This window comes from Artemia franciscana, unplaced genomic scaffold (assembly GCF_032884065.1).
Source record: "Artemia franciscana unplaced genomic scaffold, ASM3288406v1 PGA_scaffold_1180, whole genome shotgun sequence".
Taxonomy (NCBI): Eukaryota; Metazoa; Arthropoda; class Branchiopoda; order Anostraca; family Artemiidae; genus Artemia; species Artemia franciscana.
The window spans coordinates 1,491,913-1,504,537 of record NW_027062618.1 but is presented as its reverse complement, the minus strand read 5'-3'; the positions used below and the strand labels follow the sequence as shown (position 1 = coordinate 1,504,537).

Genomic DNA, 12,625 nt, shown 5'->3' with positions numbered 1-12,625 from the left:
TACATACAGTGCTTTTTGATTAAGTTTTAAAGCAAGATTTAGTTTCTAAGAATAATGGGCAAATTGCATATCTATGGGGGGGGGGTCGATATACCCAATATCCCTAAAGGCATAATTAATGAACCGTTCTACTATGCTAAACAATTATGATGTCTCAAAATTTTAATTGTATGTGTTTGGGAAATGAACAGGCTTGGGAGGAGGGCTGATTGCCCACCAATTACTTTTGGCTCTTAAAAAGGACACAACAACTTTTAATTTCCAGAGAAATTAGCTCCTTTAAAAGTTCAAGGATATTGCCAGCTTTTATAGAGCGATACTGCCTATGATATTGGGTATGTGCTCTTTTGAATGCCTTCATATATATAGTTTTTTCATTTAATTGAAACTCCCCCTAAATGTTCCTTAAAAGCTCACTTTAATACCCTTAACGTTGTTAGTTACAATAACTGTAAAAAGGTAAAGGTAAAGGATACGGCATTAGACTTTACAGTCCCTACCGGCGGTGCTGATCTCCGTTTCTTGGCCCTTCAGCCAGGAAGTACAATGGGGGGTTGGGGGCCAGCCATCCTGTGCTTGCGCACACCCTTCCTGTGTGTACCATAACTGTGCTGGTAGTATTAATAGCGAACACATAGTGCCTTTTGGCTAGTTCAAAATCTGCATCAACTTCCCTAACTTAATAATGTAAGCCCTTCATAATATATGTCTTTACTATGTCTTTACATGCTGATTTTACTGCTGATGATGAACACAGTATATGTGTTTGAAATTTTCAGTTAAATAATTTTATATCTGTTCACTGTCAATTAAAAGGTTTCATCCCTATTTTGAACTGTTTTACTTTCGTCAAGGAGAGGCAGTGTGGTCTTCGAAGTTATCTACGTCGAGTATATGGGGATAATGTGACCAAGAAGGTGTCTAAATATATTAGCACCCATAAGAGACACGCAAATGTTATAAATCAGCAAGATTTTCTTCATTAATGTAAGAAGAAAAGGATTTTGCCACCTTCAATGAAATTCAATCTACATTTAGGCACTTTTAAAGGAAAAAAGTTCGAACGAGGTCTACAATTCAAGACTTTAAATCATCTGATTAAAGACAAAAGGAGAAAAAGAGCTTTATTAGTAAAAGATAAACTTTTCCTGGAAAATATTATATAAAAAAAGGTGAGTGCAAAAAAAAAGAAAAAGAGTTTTACTGCTGATGATGAACACTATATATGTGTTAGAAATATCCAGTTAAATAATTTTATATCTGTTCACTGTCAATTAAAAGGTTTCATCCCTATTTTGAACTGTTTTACTTTCGTCAAGGAGAGGCAGTGTGGTCTTCGAAGTTATCTACGTCGAGTATATGGGGATAATGTGACCAAGAAGGTGTCTAAATATATTAGCACCCATAAGAGACACGCAAATGTTATAAATCAGCAAGATTTTCTTCATTAATGTAAGAAGAAAAGGATTTTGCCACCTTCAATGAAATTCAATCTACATTTAGGCACTTTTAAAGGAAAAAAGTTCGAACGAGGTCTACAATTCAAGACTTTAAATCATCTGATTAAAGACAAAAGGAGAAAAAGAGCTTTATTAGTAAAAGATAAACTTTTCCTGGAAAATATTATATAAAAAAAGGTGAGTGCAAAAAAAAAGAAAAAGAGTTTTACTGCTGATGATGAACACTATATATGTGTTAGAAATATCCAGTTAAATAATTTTATATCTGTTCACTGTCAATTAAAAGGTTTCATCCCTATTTTGAACTGTTTTACTTTCGTCATGGAAAGGCAGTGTGGTCATCGAAGTTATCTTCAACAGCCCCCGGAACAAGCCTTGTAAGTTTCAACTCTACCCACCAAACTGTTCCTAATATATTGCTGATACGCCCTTTTAAAACCTGCATACAGATGAAGTGTAGGAATTCAGTTCACCTTCCCCTTAAAATTCCCTGAAAACTTCAACTTCATACCCATAGGCATAGCTGTTGTGGCAGTGTTGCCAACGCTTCGGAAGAAAATGTACCACAGAACGCCCTAAAATTGTACCACTTATGAAAAAATTGTACCATGTCTATTTTTTGCGTGTTGCACCATGCGCAAGCGCAAAAAAAAATTTTGCGCTACGCGCAACAAAGAACGATCGAAAATGTATATTACAGTAAAGAGAACAAAAATCAGATATCTTCTTTCAAAGATATCTGGGAGATCTCCTTTCCCCTGCGTAGACCATTTTGGTGTCACTCCTGCAAATAGCGGAATTTTTAATCAATATCGAACAATCAAAAACCTTAGTTTTTTATCTTCAAAACTGAACTGACTTTTCCAAATATAGGCTCAAATTTACCTAATAACATAGCGAAAAACAACCAATTAAGTACATTTGAGGAACTTTGACTTATTCTTGATACAAAAAAAAACGACTAAAAACGAGAAACAAGAACTGTAAGTAAAACGCGGAGAGACCGACGGGTGGACATAAACTGCAATGAAAATCCTATATGGCACTAAAGGTCATCATCCGAGTCAAAATTTATAACGTCACCAACGTCACTTGCAGCAGCAGATTTCTTATGTCCTCGTCCAGTACTTCTTTAAACCTTTTAACCTTTTAGCTTTTTTAAACTTCTCAAACTTTTTATTTGAAGACTATCATACCGTTCTACTACTTTGCAGCTGAAAAGAACCGGGTCTGAGTCTGTATATTTCTTGAGATCAGAGCAAAATGGTAAATATTTCCGTTCCTTGGAAAGGTTTTCTACATCACTTTCCTTTGCCAAATTTGGGAACTGGGTGATTAGTGGGACAATGCTCAAGTTCCTATAGTCGGGAGACATTGCTATCTTCAGGTCTATTCTGTCCTGTTTTTTAGTTGACAAGTACTTTGAACTGAAAGACATTTTCCTTATTTTGTCGCTCAGCTCTATAAAGTATTTTGTGCATGTTGTCTTGAAAGCAGTTGCAGCTGACAACCATATCGTTTCATTGATAAACAGGACCTCTATACGACTGCCACAATCTACTTCATTCATATCTCGGAAATGCTGTGGGTCCCTAAGCTGTATCAGAGATGCTTGTGTTTTCTCCATGTACGATGTCTTCAAAAAATGACTCACAGTGGCTTTGTGTAGCTCTTGAGCCTGATTGTGGAGAATGTGAATTTGTGTCTCCTCTGACTGGAATTGTCCATACAGGTCTGTAACAAATCGTAGCATGTGTGCTAGGAAATCAAAAAAGGCTGCGAAAATTGGTGACAGTAATTTCTACAGAATAGCTGTGGCTTTGGCTAGCTTAATCCCTTCTTCAAAGCTTTCACTCCAAAAGAAAAGTATCAATCATTCCCATTGCTTGATATAATGTGGAACTACTGGGAGTCGAGAAAGCCACCTAGTTGTGACATGGCATAGAATCCTATGCTTGTCAAGCTTCATGAATTGCTGCATTTCGATTAACTCCAGCTCTTTTGGGGCTTCCGTTCATGTAATTATAGATATCGTGAAAGAATTCTTCAATGTCTTCAGGTAGCTTCTGACTTGCTGTACTAGCACACAAATGGATTGAATGGCATGTACATCCGAGGACAAATAGTCCGAGGCCAAATGAAAGCTTTCATTTGTCCGAGGACAAATGAAATCTTTGCTTGCATACCACATTGTCCTCCCACCATGACCAATGAATTATTTGATGCAAAACCGATTAGATTCTGCTTTGGCACTGCAATTTCTTTAAACAGAAGGTTTGTTAACATGGTGTGTAGATCTCCAACTTTGCACTGCTGTACTTCAATCAGCTTCAAGAATGGGTCTTTCACAACTTTTTTCCATTCACCACTCTGATCTTCCTTCACTTCATCGACATGACTCCAACCGCTAGGCTTTTGGAATTACTCATATTAATACTCTCGTCGATTATTATAGAAAAACAGTTTTTTCTCATGTGGCAGCACAAGTCACCAAACGTTACTTATTCAATTGTGGAATTGATTCCGTGTGGGGTTTTTGTGGGACCACACTGAGCTCCCGAGCTCCCTTTGCAATTTAAAAGTCAGGAAAAGCCCTCGATAAGGTTTCAGGCAGCTTCTTTATGTTGATTGGCAAGTTATGTTGTGCCACAAATACACGTAAAATTCATTCTGCCTATCTGATTTTCTGGCTACTCAAAAGTCTGTCCTCACTTCCTTCCAAAACGTCCGTATTAAACTGGTCTATGGAAACTGCAAAAAGAGTCAAAGAATTTTTTTCAAATGTGTATTGCTTGAATGGCAACTAATATGGAAACTACTGCCTGACAAGTCAATGTTACACAGAATGCAGTGCTGCTTTCCTGTGGGCCCTTTGCTGATATAATATTTACCCTTGGGGTAAATATTCCAGCTAGATGTCAATGTTCCCTTGTCTAATTTCTTACTTGTGGCACGCTTCTTCGCTACTGAAGCTTTTCAACGTTGAGCTTCTGCAACCGATTCCTTAACAACTGAAGGTTATTTGTCATGGGAATTGCTGTTGAGACTATCAACAACAGCGTCTACAGTTGAGGTCTCTGGGTGAACTTCTGTTTCTCTTTCTATGTCAGGACTTACAGACTGCCTCACCTCTGAGTCTGCAAACACCCTCCTCATAGTGAGATGAGAAGATTGGTCCCTAATGTTTGTCGAAATATCTGAGCTGAGTCTTTTTCACTGGTATCACTTTTATCGACCAATATGCTTTTTTTTCTGACAGTTTCTGGAATTCTGTTCTGTGAGCTTTCAGTTTCTTGTCTGTTACAAGAGGGCTGAGGAATGGGGCCTGTAGGAATGAGAGGCTGATCCTTACTAACACTTGCAGTTTTGGCCCGAGGTATATGTTTCCTAACAGGTTTGAAAAAGTGGTTAATAGATGGCTGTAATTTCCTTATCTGAAACAAATAAAGAATCAAAAGAATATTTCACAATCGCTTATTTTTAGTATACTGATTACGTTCAGTCAGTAATTAAGCCAAACAGGCTGACTTCTGTCAAACCTTAGTAAGAACAAGAGCTAAGAGCTCATATGGCACTTGTGACGAGGCAAGAAGAGCTAAGAGCCAAGATATCATATGGAATGAGCTCTAGCAAAATTCTACGAATCAATATATTGATTTAAAAGGAAAATAAGAGGCTCAATGCCGGTCAGGATTTAAAATAAAAGCTCTGAGTCACGATGTCCTTCTAAATACCAAAATTCATTAAGATCTGATCACCCACTCGTATGCTATAAATACCAATTTTTTTCTAATTTTTCCTCTCCCTTTAACCCCCCAGATGGCCGAATCTGGGAAAACGACTTTATCAAGTCAATTTGTGCAGCTCCCTGACACGCCTACCAATTTTCATCGTCCTAGGACGTCCAGAAACACCTAACTCGCCAAATCACTGAACCCCTCCTCCCTGCTCCCCCAAAGAGAGCGAATCTAGTCCGGTTCCGTCAATCACGTATCAAGGACATTTGCTTATTCTATCCACCAAGCTTCATCCCGGTTCCTCCACTTGTTTTCCAAGATTTCCCCCCTCCAACTCCCCCAAGGTCAAAAGATCTGGTCGGGATTTGAAATAAGAGCTCTGAGACATGAATTCCTTCTAAATATCAAATTTCATTAAGATCCGATGACCTATTCGTAAAATAAAAATACCCCAACTTTCACGTTTTCCAAGAATTTCGGTTTCCCCCTCCAGCTCCCACCAATGTCACAGAATCTGGTCGGAACTTAAAATTAGAGCTTTAAACCGCAAGACCCATCTAAATATCAAATTTCATTAAGATCCGGTCACCCTTTCGTAAATTACAAATACCTCAATTTTCAAAATTACCCGCCCCCCAACTCCACCAAAGAGAGCAGATCCGGTCTGATTATGTCAGTCATGTGTCTTAGACAGGTTTTTATTCTTTCCATCCAGTTTCATCCTGATCTCATCGCTTTAAGTATTTTCTAAGATTTCCGGTTCCCCTCAACTGCCCCCCCCCAATTACGCTGGATCCGGTTGAGATTTAAAATAAGAGATCTGAGTCACGAGGTCCTTCTAAATATGAAATTTCATTAAGATCCGATCACTCCTTCGTAAGTTAAAAATACGTCATTTTTTCTAATTTTTCAGAATTAACCCCCCCCCCAATAGAGCGGATCCGTTCCAATTATGTAAATCACGTATCTAAGACTTGTGCTTATTTTTACCAACAAGTTTCATCCCGATCCCTCCACTCTAAGTGTTTTCCGAGTTTTAGGTTTCCCCCTCCAACCCCCCCCCCCCAATGTCTCTAGATCTGTTCGGAATTTAAAATAAGAGCTCTGAGACACGATATCCTTCTAAATATCAAATTTCATTGAGATCCGATCACCCGTTCGTAAGTTAAAAATACCTCATTTTTTCTAATTTTCCAAAATTAACCCCCCCCCCAACTACCCCAAAGAGAGGGATCCGTTTCGGTTATGTCCATCATGTATCTAGGACTTGTGCTTAATTTTCCCACCAAGTTTCATCCCGATTCCTCCACTCTGAGTGTTTTCCAAGATTTAGATTTCCCCCTCCCAACTCCACCCCAATGTCACCAGATCCGGTGGGGATTTAAAACAACAGCTCTGAGACACGATGTCTTTCAAAACATCATATTTCACTGAGATCTGATCAACCGTTCGTAAGTCAAAAATACTTCAATTTTTCTATTTTTTCGAATCAACGGGCCCCCCACTCCCCCCCAGATGGTCAAATCGGGAAAACAACTATTTCTAACTTAACCTGGTCCGGTCCCTGATACGCCTGCCAAATTTCATCGTCCTAGCATACCTGGAAGTTCCTAAAGTAGCAAAACCGGGACCGACAGACCGACAGAATTTGCGATTGCTATATGTCACTTGGTTAATACCAAGTGCCATAAAAATAAAGATACTACTAAAGATACTTAGATATTGCAACCCATCAATACTGTGGCACCACAATATTAAACTCATATTTAAAATGCTAGGGCAATATTTCACGTTTCAAGGGAATGGTATAATCTGCTTGAAAAAAAAATATTTACGGTTGAAATTCTCATTCCAATAAATTTTTCTAGGCAACCCACAACTCCCACAATTTAAGCCTTGAGGATTTGTGTATGGCTAAGCCTATCGTTCCCTCATATGAGGATAATTTGCTCAAGTGCCTCTTGACATGAAGACAATGTATTTTGTTTTGTTGTATGCATACCTTGCTCAATTATCTAGGCTGAATGGCTTCTATTGATTAGTGTCACGTTCCATCAATGTCACGTTTCTTTGGAGTTTTTAATTTTGGGTTTTTACTCCGCCCACCTATTTTGTACTTTACTGACGGCCGTGATACTTCACGCTATATTATGACCGCAAGAGGCCAACAACAGGCACATAGATAAATGTGTAAAGGAAAACTTCAGACTCTAGAAGAGAAAACAGAAAACTACAATTCCCTCGGCTCATTACGTCCTGACGTCTAGTCAAATCTTATTGTGCCCTATTGTACCACATTTTGTAAAATGTACCAAGAAATGTGTGATTGTACCAGAATGTACCTTTAGAGGTGAAATGTGCCAAAATGGTACAATTGTATCGTTGTTGGCAACCCAGTGTTGTGGTAGCCACAGTAGTAGTATTAGTATTAATAGTAGTAGCATTAATAGCAATAGCACTAGTACTAGTAGCAGCAGCAGTATTAAATGTATTACCATTTGATAATAGGATATCCCTCTCATCAAGTCTCTTAGCCTTATAGTTGTTATACATAGTATACCTGTTATAGATAACTGTTATAGATAGTTTTTATAGAAGCAGTCGTTGAAGTAGTATTAGAAGTAAATGTAGCAGGGGTAGCGGTAGCAATATTAACAGTAGCGTGTACATATTGCCTTTTGGTCAATTGATCTTCCCTTAAAGCATTCTCTGAATGTTCCAACTTAATACCCAAATGAGATAGGCTCTTTTGAAAATATGCAAGCACATAGTGTCATTTGATTTAGTTCAAATTTCCCCTCAATATTTTGAATATAATAGTGAGGTAATTGTAATAGTTGTGGTAGTACTATCAGCAGTTGAGGTAATTCTAGCACTAATAGTGGCATGCAAATCTCCCTTATCATTTCCTGAAAGTTCCAAATTAAAATACTCCGTCGTTCCTGAGTTTAAACCGTTTGACAACTTGTATACACATAACGTGTTTTGATTTAGTTTAATACTCCCTTCACCATTCTGTGAAAGGCTCATCTGAATGCTCTTTGTCTTTTTGGAAAGTGACAACAATCCTTATGGAAAGTCAGTAACATATCGTATATGTAAACAATGAACGAATTGCTTAGAGCACTTGGCCTTAAGATTGCGGGGGTTCAATTCCCCATAGGCATAATTTCTGGACCTTTCAATAATGCTGAAGAAAATAGATGTCTCAAAATTTTGATGGAATATTTTTTAAGAAAAAGATGGCTGGGGGGGGACTTGTTGCCCTCAAATCACTTTTGACTCTTAAAAAGGGAACTATAACTTCCAATGTCTTATCAGGCACCACGTCGAAATTGTATGTGACCACCCATTCAATAAGAACCTTATTTGTCCCAGGGCACAACTCTACAACCTTTGCCCTAGGGATCTGATGGGTTGCGTCAGCCCTGGAGATATTTTTATATATCATTTTGACTATTTTGAATAAGATGGCCATGTCACAGTTTTGATCATATGCGTTTGGAAAAAGAGGGTGTAGGGAGAGGGGGGAAGTTATAGTCCCATGTCGCTTTTGAATCTTAAAGGGAACCGGAATTTTCAATTTCAAATTAAAAGAGCCTCTTCTAAAGTTTGTAAAACTAAACTTTCATAAAAACCTAATATGCCTCCGGGGGATGCCCCTAGGTTCTAAAGAGTTGTTTATGCCCGAAGGCCTTGCAATATGATCTAAAGACTATTTTGAATAAAATGGCTTCCTCAAAATTTATATCGGATGCATTTTGGGAAAAGAGGACTTGAAGGAGGGGGGTTAGTTGCCCTGCAATCGCTTTGAGTCTTAAAAAAGCCCCTAGAACTTCCTATTTCCAACCCATTGAGTCCCCTCCGAAGTTTATGCTACCACCCTTTTCATAATAACCTAATATACCCCCAGGCATAATTCAAAACCCTTGCACCTAGGGATCTGGGGGGGGGGGGTTCAATCTCAAAGACATAATTACTGGACCTTTAGACTACGCTGAACAAATGGCTATCTAAAAATTTTGATTGGATGTGTTTGGCGGAATGATAGGCGTGAGGGGCGGCTGGTTGCCCTCCAATCACTTTTGACTACTAAAAAAGGTACTAGAACTCTCAATTTCCAATCAAATAAGCCCCTTTCGAAGTTTATGCTACCACTCTTTCCTTAAAAACCTCATATGCCCCAGGGCGTAGTTTATAACCCATACCCTTAGGCCTAGGAAGAAAGGGGGGAGTTATAATCCTGAAAAACATTATTTTTGGACCTTTCAATCATGCTGAACAAAATGGTCATCTCAAAATTTTTATGGGATGTGTTTTGGGAAATTATGAGCGTGGGGGGGGGGGTTAGTTGCCCTTCAATCGCCTTCAACTATTAAAAAAGGCAACAGCCCTCTCAATTTCCAATTGAATGAGCCCTTTTTGAAGTTTTTCAGTAACTCATTCTATACAAAGTGCCTTGGTCTAAGAAAAAACAAATAAATAAATAACCCATTGTGCCTGCATCACTCTTTACTTTGGCAGCGCTATTACACTGCTTGGATTTCTGGTCATTTTGAGTTTGAATAATTATAATTTTTTTTGTTGGTGATTTTAAGTTTAACATGGCCATTACTTTTTTTCTAAAAAATAATTTTTCAGATTTTTTTTTTTTTTAACGAAAAAAAAAAACAGTTTGTGGTAACGAACCCGGCTCAATAGTAAACAAAATTCTAAAAAACGGATTTTGATGCTAAAAGATACATCAAAAGAATCAGATTTTCATGCTGATTTTAAATATATAAGTTTTATCAAATTTAGTCCTTGTCATCAAAAGTTACGAGTCTGATGAAATTTGCCTTATAGTTGAAACTCACACTATCGCATTCAGCGTATCAGAAAACCCTATAGCAAAAATTTCAAGCTCCTATCTACAAAAATGTGGAATTTCGTAGTTTTTGCCAGAAGGCAGGTCACGGGTGCGTGCTTTTTTTTTCAGGGGTCATCGTATCGACAAAGTTGTCCTAGAATGTTGCAAGAGTCATCCTAACGGGACAAGTTACAAACTTTGACCAGTGCTTACATATAGTAATGGTTATTGGAAAGTGTACAGGCGTTTTCAGGAGGATTTTTTTGGTTGGGGGGAGGGGTCGAGGAGAGGGGGATATGCTAGGGGAACTTTCCATCGAGAATTTATCATGGGGAAGAAAATTTCCATGAAGGGAGCGCAGGATTTACTAGCATTATTTAAAAAAAATGAAAAAATAAATATGAAAAAGTATTTTTTCAGCTGGAAGTAAGGAACAGCATTAAAACTTAAAACAAACAGAAATTATTACCCATATGACGGGCTCACCTCCTCCTAATACCTCGCTCTTTACGCTAAAGTATTTTTAGTGATTTCAACTATTTATTCTACGGCTTTTTTGACTCAGGGGTCATTCTTAATGAATTGAGACAAAATTTAAGCTTTAGTGTAAAGAGCGAGGTACTGACGACGGGGTGAACCCCCTCATATATGTAATAAAAACATGAAAAAACAAAAGTTCCTTACGTAAGCTAATTTATAAGTTACGTAAATCTTTTACTAATAAAAAGATTCGTAAAAAATTAGAAGTTCTAGTTGCCTTTTTAATTAACCAAAAAATCAGAGGGCAACTAGGCTTCCTCCTCCGCTCTTTTTTTCTCAAAATCATTCGATCAAAATTATGAGAAAGCCATTTAGTAAAAAAAAAAAAAATTAATTTCGTTTTAATTATTCCTCTGCGAAGAGCCAAAATCAAAACATGCATTGATTCAAGAACGTTCAGAAATTAAATAAAAAAACAAGAGCTAAGATCTCATATGGCACTTGTGACGAGACGAGAAGAGCTAAGAGCCAAGAGATCATATGGTATGAGCTCTAACAAAATTCTATGAATAAATAGATTGATTTAAAAAGGAAAATAAGAGGCTTAATACCGGTCAAGATTTAAAATAAGAGCTCTGAGTCACAAAGTCTGTTTAAAACTAAACAAACTTACTGTTTTAAAAAGAAGAATTGAGAGGAAGAGTCAAACTTTAGTGTAAAGAGCGGGGCGTTGATGAGGAAGCAGCCCCTTTCATATACGAAGTAATTTCTGTTCGTTTAAGGTTTAATGTCGCTCCTTACTTTCAGTTTAATTTTTTTTTTATTTAATTCACACAAATGACTAAATGAAAGCTATTTCAATTGGGTTATTTGGTGAAGAAATTTCAAACAATTTACAGTTAAGAAGCTCTCTTTGACATGTTGTAAATCAGTTAATATGATATAGATGGAAAAAAGTACAATATTAGAAGAACTCAGTGGAGTCCGTTCGCTAAATTTTAGGCAAAATGGCAATATGTATGCTTAATATCTAGGGGGGGGGGTCGTCATTTTTTATTTCAATCAAAATTTCAAAAAGATATTTGTCAATAACAATACCTCCCGAAAAGATACTTTTGAAAATCCATAGAGGAAGGGGGTCTAAGAAATAAAGACCCTCTGCCCTCAATCCCTCCAGTTGATGCCGGTGCTAGCGATTGAGCTAAGTTGGTAAACGCTATGAGAGGAAAGGATAAGTAATCGAGCAGAGGATTTTAATCGTGGTTTTTGGTGTTATCCGTTGTTTCATGTGAAAGCAAGATTTATATGACGTAAGAGAAGAATTAAAAAAAAATCGAAGTTTAAGTTGAATGGGACTTTACTTACAGCAAGAAGAATTTTGCAGACAAGTACAAGGGAGATTGACAGACTTGATATGATTTGTCTTCGTATTAACTTCTTATTAAGCCATGAGCTAAAACCGACAAGTTTTTCACTGCGTGCCTAAAAAGCAAAAATAAAATTATTTAATAATAAGGAATGATAAATTAAGGTTCTATATAATAATCAAGATTTCGATATCAAATTTTGTATCTCCCGGTATCTGTCATCTTCACAAATATTATCTCCAGAGGTATTCATTTTTGTCACTGAGTTCGTTTAAAATAAATTCCTTTAAATACTTCTTTTCATCAGATGGATAGCTTTGTTTAAAAAATTGAACATGACTTTTCGGTAAGTAACCACTTCTTTTCAATACTTAAAAGAAAAAAATAATTCCAAATAGGAACAGGAATTTTCTTTTTCTTTCCAACTGTCAAATAGAGTTATTATTTTGATAAATCAGAACTAAGTTTTTTCAAACAGTTCGTGGTAACGAACTGTAGTAAGGAGCGACCCGGCTCAATAGTAAACGAAACTCCAAAAAACGGAATTTTGATGCTAAAAGATACATCAAAAGAATCAAATTTTCCTGCTGATTTTAAATATACAGGTTTCATCAGATTTAGTCTTTGTCATAAAAAGTTACGAGCCTGAGAAAATTTGCCTTATTTTCGAAAATAGGGGTAACACCTTTTAAAAGTCATAGAAGCTTAACGAAGATCACACCATCGCATTCA

General features: G+C 37.1%; 1 protein-coding gene across 6 annotated transcripts in view; it reads right to left on the bottom strand.

Moving 5' to 3' along the window:
• The window catches only part of LOC136041252 (adenylate cyclase type 3-like), a 248,448-nt gene that overhangs the window by 98,574 nt on the left and 137,249 nt on the right, over positions 1 to 12,625 (bottom strand). For 5 of the 6 annotated variants that reach the window (XM_065725862.1, XM_065725858.1, XM_065725861.1 and 2 more), the window contains exon 11: positions 11,892 to 12,008. The exons of the other annotated variant lie outside the window; for it this stretch is intronic. In XM_065725862.1, the coding sequence (XP_065581934.1) occupies positions 11,892 to 12,008 (117 nt within the window). The remainder of the gene's footprint in view (positions 1 to 11,891; positions 12,009 to 12,625) is intronic. 6 annotated transcript variants of the gene reach the window in all.